Raw genomic sequence first — 19,114 nt, 5'->3', positions numbered from 1 at the left:
GGTTGGATGGTCATCTGTCATGGATACTTTAGCTGAGATTCCTGCATTGCAGGGGGTTGGACTAGATGACCCTCAGGGTCCCTTCCAGCTCTACTATTCTATGATTCTATACATTACCCATCCCTCTTTTTCATTAATGCTATGATTGTGACATCTTCTGATTCAGAACCATAGGGGCTCAGCCACCCTAATTTTTGATTTACACAGCCCCCTAAACCTGCTTGGATGTGGGTCTATTGAATCTGTACTTATATTTCATGAAAAGCAGGACATATAAGCATTTTACCATTCACACAGCTCGCCTGTCACTATGCAACAAGGTCTACACATGTCAGACTCGCCTCTTTGCACCGAGCCTGTCTGTTCCCATTCCAATATCTTTCCCGCCTCAAAACAGTTATGCAAAAGCACAGTCTCGCCTATTGACAATAACCACACGCTGTACTTCAATGCGCTTTTAAGTGGCTCAGTTAACTATAGTACACTTTCTGCAAAGCTACAGAATGGTCGGGATATGCATTAGATGAGCTTTTACGTTTTGGGATGAGGGGGTAAACGAAAAAAGGCTTCTGAATGGGCATTTCAAAACAGAGCGGTAACAAAAGGGTTAACACATGTCTGGGTCTGTGAGGGTTCTGGTTATACATGCAGGTGTCGCTCAAATTTTCTCACAGGCTTCGCATGCGTTTAGAATGTGCTGCATCCATCAGTGTGAATCAAGATACATTGCAAACCAAAATCTCTCGTATTAGCTTACTGCAGAGAAAGCTGCTGAGTTCACAGATACCTAGCGAGACTCACTTGCTGGTCAGATGGGCTTTCGGAGTGATGCCAAATTCTCCAAAGAGGGTAACAAAGACATTGGCATCGGTCCCCGCTCCTCGGACGTCTCCTGTCACCGTCACCACTTCGTAGACTGTGGGGACAAATGGGAGGAAACACATGAAACCAGCAGGAAGAATGTGTCTTCCTCTCCGGGGTGAAGTGGAGCAACAGGTCAAAATGGAACCCACTGTCAAGATTTGAAACAAGATTCGTTTTAGAGTAAGGTCAGGATCCAGAGCAAAGATCTTTTCAATGCCTCACTTCTGAAAGTATAAAAAGAGGAAGATTAGGACGGGAAGCAGAGGTGAACAACTCTGTCAATTTCATTGTGCCTCAGTTTCTCATTTTTCCAACCTCAAATTCTCCATATTCCTGCAGCAGCTTACAATTTTTAAAAACAAGTCATCATGAAAATTCATCATAGTATGTATTATTGTGATTTCAAACAGCAAACCACCCTGTGATCTTCAGGTGAAGAATGGCAGGTAAAGTTATGAAATAATAATAATAATCAGCATTTTAGTGTACATTTCTTCTAACATATACCATTTTGCAAACACATTTTTGCAAGCAATCAAAATGAATTTTGGTATGTTATTTTCACTCATAATGAATTTTTAAGCACACATTCCCCCCAATATAAGCATTTTTGAACACATTATTTGCTTGGAGAACTGCACTGCAAAATTCAGAGAACTGCAACTTTCAAAGGATACTTGTGCTTGGTTCACGTTTAGGTTTGAGGAGTATTAATGGGCTAATTTTTCACTAAACTGAAAAAAAGAATCGAATTCCTGCCCCATCCCTGCAGTGTCTACCCTTTCTCCATTACAAGAGAATTAAGCCAAGAGCCACATGCAATCCAAGTGCTGTATGCCAGAATCCTCTGCAGTCTTGCAAGGCATTCTGGGATGCAACTATTTAACATGTGCAGCTTTATTGGCATCCCTTAAAATATCATTCTCACAAAGCAGCCATTTCTCTCGCTTGTGCTTTCTGGCTGGCCCTGACTCCTGAACAGTGCATGGTCTGATTCCTTGGGTCAGAGCCTCAAAGTCCCGAAATTAAGGCCTCCTATGGCCTTAAGTTCTGACAAATGACACCCTTTTGTTTGATGCAAACATGATACAGTTAAAGAGGCTTGATTCTAATTTGGTGTGATGTGTGCAGTGACAAGACATGTTTCAGGGTTGGTTGGAAGACTGGAAGCCAATGTAAACCATGGTTTGTGGCTGTGCAAATTATAACCTTCTGGGTTATAATTTGAGAACACCTCTTTTGAGATGCATCTTTCCATTGGCTGATATTTGTAACACCTGTAACATGGCCTCGGCCCATTATACCTGAAGGAGCATCTCCACACCCATCTTTCAGCCCGGACACTGAGGTCTAACTCCAAGGGCCTTCTGGCGGATCCCTCACTGCGAGAAGTGAGGTTACAGGGAACCAGGCAGAGGGCCTTCTTGGTAGTGGCACCCGCTCTGTGAAACGCCCTCCCATCAGATGTCAAGGAAATAAAGAAGACATCTGAAGGCAGCTATGTTTAGGGAAGTTTTTAATGTTAGATTTTTTTTCTTGTGTTTTTAAAAGTCGCCCAGAGGAACTGGGGAAACCCAGCCATAAGTTGTTGTTGTTGTTGTTGTTGTTAAAAATAATGCCTTTTATTTTTAGCTGCTGACCAATTAATTGGGTCATCTTTGAAGTTTACTTAAAAAGAAATTGATTAATAAAACAAATCAGTTAAATGCTGCAGCCCTAAGAGTAAGTTTTCTACTTATTTTAGACAGGGCTCCTGAAATAGTTGACAAGTCCATGTAAATTATGAGTGGCTGGCAACCCTTATATAGCATATCCTGGCACCCTCCAGAAATTTCAAACTATAACTCCCGTCAGCCCCAAGCAAAACACCTATTCCAGCTGAGGCTGATGGGAATTGCAGTTGAAAACCTTGGTAAGACATCAGGTTGGCAAAGGTTGCTGTTTCCTATATTTGCAATTCCAAGCACTGCAACTTTGAGCAGGCACATGCAGGAATTCCAAGGGCTTTATTATTCTTGGTGAGCCACTGCAAAGTCAAATGTTATTATTTCTGACTCATTGCATGATGAGTGCCTTGAGTCATTCGGAATCTTAGCTGGGAGCAAAACATCGGTCTACCTTTCGGAAGCCAGGAAAACACATATTGGTTTCTTCAAAGCGCTGGCAGATATTGGTTCAGAAACTGGCAGATTTTGTGATCTAATTTCAGTTTGTGCTGGGCAGGGAAGCACATTTACCAGAGAGGTGCCAAATCCACACCACAGGTATCCATTGTGATTAGCAAGCAATGCTAATCGTGCTGATTTGATAGAAAGTGATGTATTTCTCCACCCTTTGCAAACTTTGTAGAGGTACAACCATAGAAGAATGAGCACAGGTTCAGTTACAGAGGGGTGAATCTGTCAGTGTTGGTTTCTCTTTTTCCCCAGTCTTACATGCAGTTCTCTGCATTTGCTCATAAGAGAGAGAGGAGAGAGAGAGAGAGAGAGAGAGAGAGAGAGAGAGAGAGAGAGAGAGAGAGAGAGAGAGAGTTTTATAGTCTTCCTGAAAATTCATCAGCATTTTAATGTGAACTTCTGCTATGATATACATCATGGGTAGGCAAACTAAAGCCCGGGGGCTGGATCCGGCCCAATTGCCTTCTAAATCCGGCCCGTGGATGGTCCAGGAATCAGCGTGTTTTTACATGAGTAGAATGTGTCCTTTTATTTAAAATGCATCTCTGGGTTGTTTGTGGGGCATAGGAATTTGTTCTTTCTTTCTTTTTTCAAAATATAGTCTGGCCCCCCACAAGGTCATGGAAAGTTTCAATGCGATTCACAGCTAGTACGAATATAAAAGAAAATATATTAAAACTCGTCTATAGATGGCATTTGACCCCCAGTAAATTAGCCAAAATTTATAGGAATGATTTAGATAATTGCTGGAAATGTGGTGGAAAAGGAGGAAATTTTTTCCATTGTTGGTGGGCCTGTGGAAAAATGCGTAAATGGTGGGACGAAATCTATGAAGAAATGAAAAAAATGTTGAGGTTGACTTTTAGAAAAAAACCAGAGTATTTATTATTGAGCATTATCCCAGATAATATTCCTGAGAATAAGAGAAATATATTCTTATATGCGAGTGTGGCAGCAAGATTAGTGATTGCTCGAAAATGGAGGAAAGAAGATCTACCCACAATCCAAGAATGGCAATTAAAGCTAATTGAATTCATGAACCTAGAGAGAATGACAGCAGCAATTCGAAATACCTCTAAACAGAAATCTAAATTGGAATGGGGAGTGGTAGAGGAATATTTTAAAAGAATTGGTGTTAAAACAGAGTTGATGATCTGTTTAAATTAGATTGTCATGAGGAAAATTAGAATTTGGAAAACAATAATATGATAAAATAAAATAAATCAAAATTGAGACAGTTATAACAAATGAAAGTAACGCAATTTTAAAATATATTCAGAAGGTAAGCGGTGGGAAATGACTCGGAAGGTAATTCTTTTATCTTTCCTTTTTTCTTTTTTCTGTTTATTCTTTTTTTTTCTTTTGATTAGGAATATGTGTATATAGTATTATATGTGTATTATAGTATTATATGATTCATATTCAATATTATGGCTTTACGATTTTAAATTGTTATGTTTTATGAAACCTAATAAAGATGCTTTTTACAATCAAAAAAAAAAAAAAAATATAGTCTGGCCCCCCACAAGGTCTGAGGGACAGTGGACCGGCCCTCTGCTGATCCCTGATATACGTTTTTCTACACAATTCTTATTTATACAAAACAAGTTTCCCTAGAATAATTCATTTTTGTATGTATCATTTTCCCATTAATGCATGCATTTCTATACACACATTACCTCAGTGCATGTATTGTTGTACACAATACTTTTCTGGAGAAGTTAGGCCAGGCACCCCCAAACTGCGGTCCTCCAGATGTTTTGGCCTACAACTCCCATGATCCCTAGCTAACAGGACCAGGGGTCAGGGAAGATGGGAAATGTAGTCCAAAACATCTGGAGGGTGGAAGTTTGGGGATGCCTGAGTTAGGCAAAGTGAAAATGTTGAGGGTTGGGGGTATCTGATCAACAGTTCTGGAAACCAAGCCTTATGAGGAACAGTTGAGGGAACTGGGTATGTTTGGCCTGGAAAAGAGAACACTGAGAGGAGATATGATAGCCACCTTCAAATATCTCAAGGGCTGTCACAAGCTTGTTTTCTCCTGCTCTGGAGGGTAGGACCTGAACCAATGGCTTCAAGTCACGAGAAAGGAGATTCTGACTGAACATCAGGAAGGATTTACTGATTGTTAGAGCTGTCCAATAAATTCCCCATCCCTGTTTTTCATTGATGCTGAAGTATTTTTCAGGTTTATTTTTACAATGTACATAGAAGATCTTCAGCAGTCAAATGCCCAGTGATCTACTGATCTGTTAAATATAAAATCAGATCACCCACCCACCCACCCAGGTTTTGAGAAGCAGAACGGAAAGTAACACTAGAAAGTCACACTTGCCTTTTCAGACCTACCCCAAGAGATCTGAAAGACAAGGTGTAAATTAATTAGTAAATTGGTCCTCTTCATTTCCCTCATTATTGAATGCAGCCTGTTTTTAAATACATATCATCTTACAAGTATTCATTCCCCGTGATGAGCCCGTGAAAGAGCAATGCTCCTCGCCGAGGCTGTTTGGATATTTCAGGTTGCCAGAAGCCTCTGACTTCCTAGAGCTACTTGTACAGAGATATCAAGGGCCTGATGCTTCCTGCAGGCAAGGTGGATCCTTCCACTTCTCAGAGCTAAGAATCACATAGAATCGTAGAGCTGGAAGGGGACCCCCAAGGGTCATCTAGTCCAGCCCCCCTGCAACGCATGGATTTCAGCTAAGGCATCCATGACAGATGGCCATCCAGCCTCTACTTTAAAAACCTCTAAAGAAGGAGAGTCCACAACCTCTCGAAGGATACCGTTCCACTGTAGAACAGCTCTTGCTGTCAGAAAGTTATTCCTGATGTTGAGTTGAAATCTCCTTTCTTGTAGCTTGAAGCCACTGGTTCAAGTCCTACCCTCCAGAGCAGAGGAAAACAGGCTTGCTCCATCTTCCATGAGACAGCCCTTGAGATATTTGAAGATGGCTATCATATCTCCTCTCCCCTCAGTCTCCTCTTTTCAGGCTAAACATACCCAACTTCCTCAACCGTTCCACATAAGGTTTGGTTTCCGGACCCTTCGATCATCTTGCTTGCCCTCCTCTGCACACGCTCCAGCTTGTCAATATCCTTCTTAAATTGTGGTGCCCAGAATTGGATGGGGCCATAGCTGCCAAGTTATCCCTTTTTTTAAGGGATTTTCCCTTATGCTGAATAGGCTTCCTCGCGAGAGAAGGGAAAACTTGGCAGCTATGGATGGGGCAGCTGCAATAGTCCTGCATTGCAGGGGGTTGGACTAGATGATTTTCCTGAACCCTTCCAACTCTACAATTCTATGATTCCGAAGGAAGATAAAGATGGCCTCAAATGGAACCGACGCAAATAGCTCAAAGCTTACAACACATTTACGATTTCAAGCTTGCTTTCACAACAGGGTAGTAGAGCAGCGTTTCTAGTGTGCCGCGAGACGCTGGCTGGTGTGCCGCGACGTGCGGCGACGAGAAGGGTGATTTGCATTGTCACGTGCCTGGCGGCCGCCAAAAAACAAGACTGACCCACCGGAAAGCAATATTTCTCCTCCTCTTTCCCAAAGCTCAGTGCAAACGAGCCTGGCGGCTGCCAATACTAATCACTAACCTGCCGGAAAGCAATATTTGGCAAGTGTTTCTTACAGTCATAATTATAATATAGGGCGGCACAGAGTTAAATTTTTTAACTTTTTTAATGGTGATGTGCCTCGTGATTTTTTTCACGGAACAAGTGTGCCGTGGCCCAAAAAAGGTTGAGAAACACTGTAGTAGAGGGACCCTTTGTGATTCAAAACTTGCATAGTTGCATATTTGGTAGAACTGGGGTCAGCGTGCTTGTCCTCAACCTTTTCAGACACAGGGCTTGCTTTCATGCATTTAGGAACTTTCTTAATTTCTTAATGATTTTATCATGCATTTTTACGGTGGTGCTCTGCTGTTGCAACCCACCTTGGATCCCGACCCGTCAGCCAGAAATCCACTGCCAACAGAGCAGAGGAACTATAGGACCCCACATTTTGTATGAGCCACACTGGGAGGGAGCTGGTCACCAGACACACAATTTCGTTTTCCCCATAATAACCCCAGTCCTAAGCATGCAGCCAGTCCTATGAGAGAGGGTGCTGCTTGGACTCAGCCTTTGTTCTTTTCACAAGTTATTATCTCAGGTGGATGATAACAAGTGGCCTACCCAAAAGGGCTGTTGTACAAACTGAATTTTTGAACTTTAATGCTATGGTTTAACTTTATTATTTGCTTCTCCTTCTATTTTTTTATGGCAGGGAGGGGGGTGTGGTGATCTGAATCATTTAGTGTTTTACTGCTTTTTATTCTTTCATCATTGATTTTCTTGGTTTCTAAATGCTGCCTTGGGTGGTTTTTTTAACTAGAAAAGTGGCTTATAAATATTTTAAATAAGTAAGTAAGTAAATAATTAAATGCAGTCCGCATCTTCAATGATCCTCACGTTCGTCTCTCGTTACCCTTGCACCCTCCTTCCCAGTTTTTCCTTTGCTGTCACTCCAGCTGTCAAAATTTTGACTGTAGGCTGCCTGGGGCAAGGATTCCCCCCCCCCCGTGTAAAGCACCATTTCGAGCTCTTCTGGTTTTGTCCCCCATTTCCCCAATGAACTCGGGGCAGCATGCAAGGTCCAATCCAGCCCCACGCTCCATTCCATCCTCACAACACCCCTGGGTGCTCGAGAGTCACTCATTAAGCTCCATGGCTAAGCAGGATATACATTGAGGTCTCCATCCATCACTTAGCCCATCACATCACACTGATCTGGCGCTTTGTCATGTAAATCAAACATCACTAAAACAGCTTTGAGCATCAGTGCAAAGGGATCCCTGACGCCGAGACCATATAACCGCAGTCCTGAAAGACCTACACTGGCTCCCAGTACGTTTCTGAGCACAATTCAAAGTCCTGGTGCTGACCTTTGAGCCCTAAATGGCCTCAGCCCAGTATACCTGAAGGAGCGTCTCCACCCCCATCGTTCATCGTTCAGAGGTCTAGCTCTGAGGGCCTTCTGGAAGTTCCCTCATTGAGAAATGAGGTTGCAGGGAACCAGGCAGAGGGCCTTCTTGGTAGTGGTGCCCGCCCTGTGGAACGCCCTCCCATCAGATGTCAAGGAAATAAACAACTACCTGACTTTTAGAAGACTTTTAGTTTTTAATATTTGATGTTTTGTCATGCTTTTAATATTCTGTTGGGAGCTGCCCAGAGTGGCTGGGGAAACCCAGCCAGATGGGCAAGGTATAAATAATAAATAAATAAATAACTATTATTATTATTATCATCATCATCATCATCATCATCATCTCTCCCGGCTTACCTTTTTTCTTGTTGTACTCATCTTCATTTTCATGGCAAGAATCCGAGTGATAATCCCGAAGTTCTTGCTCATACATCTCAGCAAAATTCTCATCATCCTTTTTCTTCTTCTTCTTGTCTTTGTCCTTGGACTTCTTCCCTTTCTTCTTTTTCTTCTTCTTCTTCCCACCGTAATCGTCGTCGTCTTCCTCGCTGTCGCTCCATTCTTTCTTCTTCTTTTTCTTCTTCTTCTTCTCACTCCTCTCGTTGTCCTCGTCCTCTGTCATCTCCTCATCTTCCTCCACCCCCTCGTCTTCCTCATCTGATGATCTACTCATCCTCTCCCCCCCCAGTTATCACCTACACTTTCCCTTCTCTTTCCTCATCCCTCCGCAACGGCCTTTCCTCTCAGGCTCTTTGGACTTCCCTCAACCCTTCTTCCCTTGATTCTCTCCTCTGTGTCCCTCTTTGCTCTTCTGCCTCTTGAAAGATGCTAGTTTCCTCTAAGCTCCCTCGTATCTGCACCTCCCTCGATGCCTGTGCTGTGAACTTCCTTCCCTGCTTGCAATCAATAATCCCATCAGACGGTTGCTTCTTTGACTGCCTTTAACTTTATCCCTCCTGTCTTCCACCTGTTTGGCCCAAAGGCCTCTTCTGCTCACATCTTTCGTTTCCTTCTCTCCTTTTCGGTTCCATTACTTATTCATTGGCCTGATCAGAGTTGCTTCCTCCTACCTCGGCCGTCTTCGGCATCTTTTTTTAAAGAAGAGCTTTCCTCTCCTGAGATCAAATCCTGCCATGAGTCTACCATGTCACACCTAGCCAATGAAAGCCAGAATCCCTTCAAATGTAGGTCAGGGAGGGAGCGCATAATGAAATTCTCCCGTGGCCTGAGCCCAGAGTGAGATTTATGCATTGGGGCAAGTTTACGCCGCTCTCCTCACAGCCCCACTTTGAGCTTCAGAAGACTTGGCTACGTTTGGCATGGGGGGGGAGATCACCTGGTGCTCCTTCGGTCAGCTGACCCCAAGACAGACGGACAGATGAAAAGAGAGAGAGAGAGAGATCCAGCTACTTTATCTGGCTGGTTTGCAGTTCCCTCTCCATTATTCATGGGTCTCAGGATTGCTTTACAGCTGGGGATCTCAAACTTTGTCGCAGAGAAACTCCCTAAGTCGACAGGGGAAGTGCCATAGACCAGGGGAGAGAGCAAATACTTTGCCTGCGTGAGCTCCAAGGTTTGGTCCCCGAAATCTCTCAGTAGTGCCATCATTAAGCCGCCTCAAGATCAATATTTTGTCGTTGGGAAAAGCGAATGCGCATGTTAAATCAAATCAAAGAGGTGTTCGCACTTAAACTGCTAGTATGAAGTAGGAGCCTGGCCAAAGAAAGGCTAAGAAGTATCTGAACTCTGTCTCTGGGATGCCCAGAGATGGAAAGAAGACAAAGTTCTTCCAACCAGAGAAGAATGGCCGATGGACTATGCCAAAATGGCAAAGCTGACTGGAAAGCTCAGGAATCAAGAGGACAAAAACTTTACAAAAGGATGGGAGAAATTTATACGTTGCTTAAGAGACCACTGTAAGCAGATGGGAACTTTGGCAGGATTTTGACTTCACTTGTAGTGTAACAATTACTATGGAAAATATGGATTGATACAATAGTTACAGAGCTTGAAGAAGATGCAGTCTTAAACGTTTTAAATGGGACTCCAGGGAGGGGATGGGGGGGGGAGTCCTGAGAATCGGAGAAATCTCTGCATATGGGTATGTATTTGATTATTTTCCTTTATGATTTTGCATTGTAAAATCAAATAAAAATGATTTTCAAAAAGAAAGAAAGAAGTATCTAAACTCTGCTATTTTTTCCCCTCTGTGTTTATTACTTATTGCACTTCTAAATTGTGCTTCTTTCAAGTGACTCCCAGGGCAGATGACAAACGAACTCAAAAGCCTCGCTATCACCTCATTCACTTGCCAGAGCAAAGAGCACCCATCAATTCCTCAGGTGCTCCAGCAAATGGCATCATCATTCCTGATCTCTGTGCCCTACTGTGCTCCTCTACATTCCCCCTCCACTACACCACAGCTATAACCGTTCCTGGGCCACATCACTTAGAATTGTAGAATTGTAAGGTTGGAAGTGAACCCCAAGGGTCATCTAGTCCAACCCCCTTTAATGCAGGAATCCCAGCTTGTGGTTCCCCATCCAATTTGAAACCATACTGAACCCTGCTTAGCTTTAGCAAATGTGCTAGCAGTTTCGTTGCTGCACCACTAGGAGGATTGCGGAGGAGAAGGAACAGATTGCACAATTAAATTATTCCCCAAAATATCCCCGCACATAGAAAACATGCACATTGTAAAGGACATTAGTCTAGCTTTCTACAGAAAATGCTTTTGTTTATATATATATATGTAGGGATTTGGGACCCATAGGGGAAGGGGATTCTCATGCTGGATTGTTTTATGATCAGTGGTGTAGCATGGGTTGCCAGCTCTTGGGGCGGACGGGCACACGCACTGCGGGGCAGGGCATGGAGGCGGAGCCCTCCCCATTGGTACTGCCAGAGTGAACCCCCTCCACTGTGGCCAAGCAGGGCTGCACTGTACTTCTTGCCTGTCAGCACAGGGGGAAGCCCAGCCAGTCGACGTGGCCCTTGGTGGGTGAATCCCCCCCCCCCGGCGCCTGTGAAGATGAGCGGCAGGCCAGTGCATGTTGGGGGTCACCCCTTGCTCACCTCCCTTCATCCACACCTGCTCACCGTCTGGGGAGCACGCCAAGCAAGGAGTTAGCAAGCGCTGGATGGGAGGCCATTCAGCCAAGAGGCCAGGGACACGGCAGCAAGGCCAGGCCAGGTTCTGGGGCCCAGAGACCCCTGGTGGCAGGCAGGTAAGGATGGGGAGCTTGGAACAGGACCTGCCAGGATGCTCCGGGGCAGCAATCCCCAACCTTCGGCCCTCCAGATTTTTGGACTACAGTTCCCATCTTCCCTGACCACTGGCCTTGTTAGCTAGGGATCATGGGAGTTGTAGGCCAAAACATCTGGAGGGCCGCAGTTTGGGGATGCCTGCTCCAGGGTGACACAGGTTTCCTCCAGAAGCCAACGCCTTGTGTAGGGGCACCTGGTTCGCACCCCTTCGAAATTGTGCTACAACCGCCTTAAACACACAAACCCCACACTATGCCCCTGTTTTTTATGCCTCCCGTCAAAGACTCCTTTCAAAGGTCTCTGTCATGGAAAAACAGTTCTATTTCAAAAAAAAAAAAAAGATCAGCAAGATTATTTACCCATAGCACATCTAGATTCTATTATCAGCAGTAAATTGCTCTGAATTTCAACACCTTTTTAAAGTCTTCTTTTCACTTGCGATCTGGCGAGAATAACAGTGAGCAAATGTGCAGGTGAAAAGCCAGTGTCCACGATCAAGCGTTTGAGTTTTCCCACCTTGGACAATTAAATCAAAGATCAGAGTTCTCCATCAAAGCCATTGTCCCTGCCGACATACCTGCTGTAATTAAATTTAAAGTAATACACCGAAGAACACTGTGATGCCTTTTATTCTTTCGTTCTTTCTTTGAATAGCAGAACAGAAGGTCACTGATGCATAAAGAATGATCAGGCAAGAGCAACCAAGTTAGCGGCAAGACCGTCAACTTAAAATCGCGGCTCCTATTGTCATTGGTTTTCCATAGGAAGCTCTCAAGCCATGTTCTGAGGTCCCAGGCATCACACAAAATGACAAAATAGCAGAATCATAACCCTAGTTGACATTTGATCCTCTGTGTGGGGCACTGTGTGCTGGGTCCTGCCCTCAAAATAATGTGGCTTTCTTCACACCATAGTAAATTTTACAGCATGGAGCCTGCTCTACGCATGGAATATATCAGACACTCCGAGTGCCCCTATTTTCCAGGGACAGTCCCAGATTTACAGAAGCCGTCCTGGTTTCTGATTTGATCCCAGAATGTCCCACTTTTCTTTATGACACCCCTATTTTTATCAGACAAATGTTGGAGGGTATGGAGTTAGGCGACCCTCAAGCCAAGGAAATAACTATACAACCTTTAGAAGACATCTGAAGGCAGCCCTGTACAGGGAAATTTTTTAAAAAAATGTTTAATGTTTTAGTCTGTTTTTATATACGTTGGAAGTCGCCCAGAGTGGCTGGGCAACCCAGTCAGATAAGCGGGGTATAAATAATAAAATGATGGTGGTGATGAAACAGGACATCCCTATTTTCATTGCAGAAACTGCCAATTAGTTTCTGGGTCCAATTCCAAGTTTTGGTTTTGACCTATAAGGCCTTGACTGGCTCAGGGTCACAATACCTAAATGACCTCCTCTGCCCATATGAACTGACCTAGACCCTGCAGTCGTCATCTGAAGCTCTTGCCTGGAACCCTGGAGAGATGCTGCCATTCAGTTTTGGGCATCCTGAGCTAATGACTCAAGGCAGCTTCCTATGGACTACAGCATTGCAGCAATAGAGTGGTTTTCACTTAGTGGTTCCTAACACTTTTAATGTCCCTATGCATGATCTCCTTCAATGTTACACTTTATTCACTTGAATAAATCACTTGTGTGAGCTCCAGACCATGTATGTCCCAGACTCACATGAGGGCATCACCTTTACCAAAGCTAAATAGGTCTGGATCTGGTCAACGGCTGCATGAGAGACGAGATGAGTGACACCTGGCTTGAAAAGGATCTAGGAGTCTTGGTAGACCACAAACTTGACATGTGTCAACAGTGTGATGCAGCAGCTAAAAAAGCCAATGCGATTCTGGGCTGCATCAATAGGAGTATAGCATCTAGATCAAGGGAAGTAATAGTACCACTGTATTCCGCTCTGGTCAGACCTCACCTGGAGTACTGTGTCCAGTTCTGGGCACCACAGTTCAAGAAGGATACTGGCAAGCTGGAACGTGTCCAGAGGAGGGCAACCAAAAAGGTCAAAGGCCTGGAAACAATGCCTTATGAGGAACGGCTTAGGGAGCTGGGTATGTTTAGCCTGGAGAAGAGAAGTTTAAGGGGTGATATGATAGCCATGTTCAAGTACATAAAAGGATGTCATATAGAAGAGGGTGAAATGTTGTTTTCTGCTGCTCCAGAGAAGCGGACATGGAGCAATGGATTCAAGCTACAAGAAAGAAGATTCCACCTAAACATTAGGAAGAACTTCCTGACAGCAAGAGCTGTTCGGCAGTGGAATTTGCTGCCAATGAGTGTGGTGGAGTCTCCTTCTTTGAAGGTCTTTAAGCGGAGGCTTGACAGCCATCTGTCAGGAATGCTTTGATGGTGTTTCCTGCTTGGCAGGGGGTTGGACTGGATGGCCCTTGTGGTCTCTTCCAACTCTATGATTCTATGATTCTATGATTCTAAGATGGAAGGCAGGCAGGTATATAAAGCAGCATTATATATTGTTTAAACAAACAAGCCCTGTGTGCCTGTTATAAGAAGGGAGGTAAGACGTGTGAATTGGCCTTCAGTTGGTTTGCTCAGATTCAGTCATGATGGTTTATCATCACACAACACAGTGTGTTGCCTGAAATCAGTGAAGAAAAGGAAGGAAAAGGGAGGTCTCTCTCTCTCTCTTGATGGGAATCCTCTTGTTAGTTTGCCAACCTCAAGTCTAAGGACAGAGTGCCCCCTGCTGGAAAGAAAAAAAGATTCTTGAAAAGTTATATCTGAACATTCATAGAATCATAGAATCAAATCCCCACTTGGCCATGAAGTTCACTGGGTGAAAATGGGGACCAGTCACTGTCTCTCAACCTAACCTACCTCACAGGCTTGTTGTGATAAATAAAACAGAATGGGAGGGTGTGAACATCATTTGCCATCTTGAGCTCTTTGAGCTCCAGGTAGGATATACATGCATTGTTGTTGACATCCAGCTGCCTTGGGAGACCATGGAGGAGTGCACCTTTTGGGGTGAATACTGTAGATGCATATGGACAAACACAACAAATAAATAACGGTGTCTCTGTGCGTAATTTGAGGTGACATCTGAGGAAAAGGAGTTGCAGGAAGGGCAAAACTCTCCTCCACTTCCTTGGACTGCAACTTTGCAAACCACTAAATTATCTGTCGGGGATCAGCCCTGCCAGGACCTCAGACCTGAAGTATCCACAGAGGAGGATCTATAGGAGCAGGACGTACCACCTCCACCAGATCTCCACACTGCTAAGGACCCTGAGGAGGTCATCAGGTCTGGACATCCCTAAGCCAGTTCTGGGGGCCCCTAATTCATCTGCCTGGGTTCCTGGCTACAGGAGCAGAGGAGATGGAAGTCAAGCAAAAATTTCAGTGACTGTCAAGCTGCACATGAGGCTACTCAAGGAGGAGAGGAAAGTACATGGAAGCATCTGTATTGTTTAGGACCTGAATGAGAGCCAGGAAGGAGTAGAGCAGGCATCCCCAACCTGTGGCCCTCCAGATGTTTTGGCCTACAACTCCCATGATCCCTAGCTAACAGGACCAGTGGTCAGGGATAATGGGAATTGTAGTCCAAAACATCTGGAGGGCCAAAGGTTGGGGATGCCCAGTAGAGTCTCCAGCTGCAATATAAGCTCCTAATATGAGATGCTCTGGGTCTTGATGCACCAGCAATTATCCCAGCTTCTGTGCCACTCCCAGGAGAGACGCGTAGCTCGGGCATGCTGCATGTACCGCAGTAAGAGGCCACCCAGTGCACACACACCCTGCCCCCCTAGTGTCCTGTGCACTAGACCTGGGGAAAGGGACATGCGCTGGAGCTGTTTTGCAAAGCAATCTGAGTTTCAATGAAAGGGGGCTGCTTCTCCCCTTCCTTTCTGCAACTCACATGGAGCCATGAAGCTTTGAAGACAGCTGTGGGGTCCAGCTGTTTTCCAAGCCAGCCAGAGGGAGATTTCAAAGCTCTCTCGCTTGCACCTACGGATGACCGGATCTGTCAATTTCAGTTTCCCTACGGATGACCGGATCTGTCAATTTCAGTTTCTCATTGTTCCAGTCTCAAATTCAGTTTCCCACTTTTCTACATCAGTTTGTAAAATAATAATAATAATAATAATAATAATAATAATAATAATAATAGGTCCTCATGAATATTCGTTAACATTGTAGTGCAAAGTTCTCGTAATGTGCACATTTTTCCAAAGCAATATCCCTTTAAATAATGTCTTTTTGGTACGTAATTTACACCATGCCTTTTAATGCACACTTTACCTCAGTATATGCATATTTACTGAACTAGAGAACAGCGCCGTCTTAAGCGCCCCTGTCGCCATGGTGCGCCAGATCTCTCCGGCGCCCTTCCGCCCCGTTTCCCAGCGCGGTGGGCGGGTGGGCGCGGCGCTGCTGCACGGCGGGCAGGCACAGCGCAATCTCTCCGGCGCCCTCCCGCCCCGTTTCCCAGCGTGGTGGGCAGGTGGGCACCGCGCACAGCTGCGCAGCGGACCGGCGGGCGGCCGGCCAGCGGGCGGGCGCAGCTCGCGCGCCCTCCTGGTGGGCCGGCACCATGGTGCCCTGCGCCACCAGGGGTCTACGACGAACCGGCCCTGCTAGAGAACTGCGCTGAAAAATATGGAAAAGTGCAAATTTCAAAGAATCACTCTGCATATTGTTTCAGAAATCCAAATTGGGTAGGAGGAGCAATGCAAACTAAACTGAATTTCCCCCATCCCCCAAAGAGCTCTGCAAAACAATGAGATGTCCCCCTGCTTTGCAAACCCCTCCAGCTGAGTGCACCACAAAACCCCAACCCCTTCTCCTCTGAGCTTAAATAAATAAATAAAATAAAATTCATGCATTTCAACACTAAAAGGAAGTGGGAAATCAGGGAGAACAGGGGAACAGGAGCTGTAAGTATAATGGAGGAAGCACAGGCCTGTAGTTCTAAGGCTCGGCTAGATAACATATTTCAGCCTGGGGGCACATTCCCTTCCAAGCAGCCTTCTGGGGGCCACACGATAGTGCTGAGCAGGGCCAGAGGCAAAAGAAGGTGGGGTTGTGAATATACACTTTAACCTTCATACATAGGGCACTGGGCTTTGAGGAGGAGGCGTGAGGGCTCTGATAGGGTCCTAGAGTCCTCCCACCTCCTTCCCCAAGCCCAGTTAGTGCATTCCCAGCTTTGGAAAGAAGGTGGGAGAACTCTAGGACCCTGTCAGAGCCCTAACACGTCCTCCTCAAAGCCTAGTGCCTTGCTTAGCTGGCTTTGGGAAGGCAATACGAGGGCGGTGTGTGTGTGTGTGTGTGAGTGTGTGTGTGTGTGTGTGTCAAATTTTGGACATGCTCCCTTCTGCAGTGCGACAAGACAGTGTGCAGCCCATGGGTTCCGTGTCAAAGTACTCTTGCAGCCCACTTGGTATGAAAAGTTAGGCCGCCCTGACCTAGATGGTCCGACTCAGTTAATACGGGAGCTTCCTATGTGCCTATGGTGAGCTTGCCGTTCCTAAATATCAGGTGTCCAGTTGTGTCCAGAAGAGGGCAATGTTTTAACACTTCTTCCCTTTCACATTAACTGTGCCTCAGCCCAGCCTCAAATTCAGAAGGCAGAACAACCACCTGCTGATGGCATCCTAAATGGAACTGAGGAATTGTCTTGCCTTTTCCCCGTCCACTCCTCCCAGTTCAAGCTACTTCCTTTCCTCCTCATCAGCCCTCCTAGAGAATATGCAATAGGGTGAAATAGCAAAACACCCTGTAGCGCTTCAAAGATTCGTTATCTTTTTTGTGTGTGGTTGGTGGTAAGGTATCTCTCCCTTTCTCCAAGTTGTTCCAAGCAACGTACAGAGCAACAATGTTAGCCTGTGACGGTACGCTGAGAGATTGCATCCGGCATTGAGTTCATCCCAGGGGCGGCTCTACCGTTAGGTGGAGGGAGTCAGCTGCCTCAGGGAGCAATTGTGTGAGACAGAGAGCTAGAGCTGTGTGTGAGACAGAGAGCTTGCTCACACACAGCCTTCTGCCCACAGTGCTGCCCTGTTGACAACGCTGAAGTAAAATTAAATCCCCAGTCCAGTTACCTTCCATATGTGGAATGGAAGGCGGTGCAGAGAGATGCTATTTTGTCCTTTGCCTCAGGCAGCAAAATGCCTTGGGCTTGATCGTCCAATAAGCTAGGCAGGGATCTGAATAGAGATCACCCTGGTCCAGTCCAACACACAACTCGGCATCACACCGTTGGTCTCACTTGGGCCATGAGACTTAGTGTTATTTTTCAAGAAAAAGAAATGCCGGAATTCACCATGAACACCTCCCTTGTTGGTAAAGGACTCCTGGATGGTTAAGTCCAGTCAAAGGCGACTATGGGGTTGCGGCGCTCATCTCGCTTTCAGGCTGAGGGAGCCGCCGTTTGTCCACAGACAGCTTTCCAGGTCATGTGGCCAGCAGGACTAAACCGCTTCTGGCACAACAGAACACCGTGACGGAAACCAGAGCACATGGAAACACCATTTCCCTTCCTGCCGCAATGGTACTTATTTATCTACTTGCACTGGTGTGCTTTTGAACTGCTAGGTTGGCAAAAGGTGGGACAGAGCAATGGGAGCTCACCCCGTCATGCGGATTCGAACCGCCGACCTTCCAATCGGCAAGCCCAAGAGGCTCAGTGCATCCTTTGTACTCTTGTAATGGCAATGGCACCCACCTGAGAGGTGCCAGAACTGAGTTCCGGTGAGTTCCGCCTGAAGAAAAGCCCTGGACCTAGTCCAGTCCTCCTAGCGATGCAGGAACAAAACTGCTCTTCTGCCTCTGGTTCCTCTCACTCACTCAAGCAGATGTTTCTTCAGCATCCAACCATTATGTTCTCCCACCACCACTCCCCTGGCTCTGAGTCTTCCTCTTCTGAAGACAACAGGAATTGACTAATTCAATTGCTTCAGAGCCTGGTGCTGAGATGACAATGGGGTCCAAAGGAAGGCATTGCCAGCAAGCTGAAACATCTTTCATTTCTTACCAAGAGAGTCGGGGAAGTCAAGCATGAATGTCAAGGCTCTTCCGGGGAAATGCGATCCGCTAAGATAAGCTGTAAACAACCCAGGCGATTCCATTATATATATTACTGACACCCGCCACTCTGGAAATGCAAAAAAATTATCTCTGGACACCTTGAGACCATGTGGCATAATTTCTTCACAAAAGAATCTCATGGACTGCACACAGACCTCATTGTTGTAAATGTGCTCTTTGGGGGGAAGGGTCCTATTTCTCTGTGGGGAAATCGGGAAAATCTTGTTTTATTTTAATATTTTTAAGAATCTTAATTGTGTGATTGACTTTGTAAAACCATTTTTTTTAAAAAAAAAAAAGATAAGGTAAGATAAGATCAGTGATGACTTCCATGCAGAAGAAGTCTCAGGCTGCTGGCCCGCAATCCATCAGAGGGGGGTATTTAAGCTGGGGGAGGGAAGGGGCCCCACTGTTGCTCCACCTGCTCCATAGGGCCCAGACCTGTGGACAGCTGCCTAGAGGCTAGAAGTGCTTGTGTGTACATATCTGGAACGTCATGAAAGCTGCTTTAAGTGATTTTTGTGCCAATAAAGAGTTGACAATGAGATATGTGCCTTATTTATCTGGGATGGGTCATGACTTTATAGGCAGGGGCGTAGGAAAGGGGGACAGGGTCAGTTTGCCGCAGGTGCCATCATGGAGGGGGGTGACAAATTATCAAGGAACAAATACTGCCCTACTAGACCGGTTCATAAAAAACTTTTTTTAAAAAAAAGCCTGCTCCAAAGGTCTTATCTTACTACACTAGCGATTATATAGC

General features: G+C 45.4%; 1 protein-coding gene across 1 annotated transcript in view; it reads right to left on the bottom strand.

Moving 5' to 3' along the window:
- Positions 1 to 8,692, bottom strand: part of LOXHD1 (lipoxygenase homology PLAT domains 1) — a 148,919-nt gene extending 140,227 nt beyond the window's left edge. Inside the window, exons 1-2 of the mRNA XM_035100922.2 lie at positions 8,377 to 8,692; positions 802 to 916 (exon numbers count right to left, since the gene is read on the bottom strand). Coding sequence (XP_034956813.2) covers positions 802 to 916; positions 8,377 to 8,692 — 431 coding nt within the window. The remainder of the gene's footprint in view (positions 1 to 801; positions 917 to 8,376) is intronic.
- Between the last annotated feature and the right edge of the window lie 10,422 nt (positions 8,693 to 19,114).

This window comes from Zootoca vivipara, chromosome 11, assembly GCF_963506605.1.
Source record: "Zootoca vivipara chromosome 11, rZooViv1.1, whole genome shotgun sequence".
NCBI classification, from domain to species: domain Eukaryota; kingdom Metazoa; phylum Chordata; class Lepidosauria; order Squamata; family Lacertidae; genus Zootoca; species Zootoca vivipara.
This window is presented reverse-complemented; position numbering and strand designations above follow the sequence as displayed.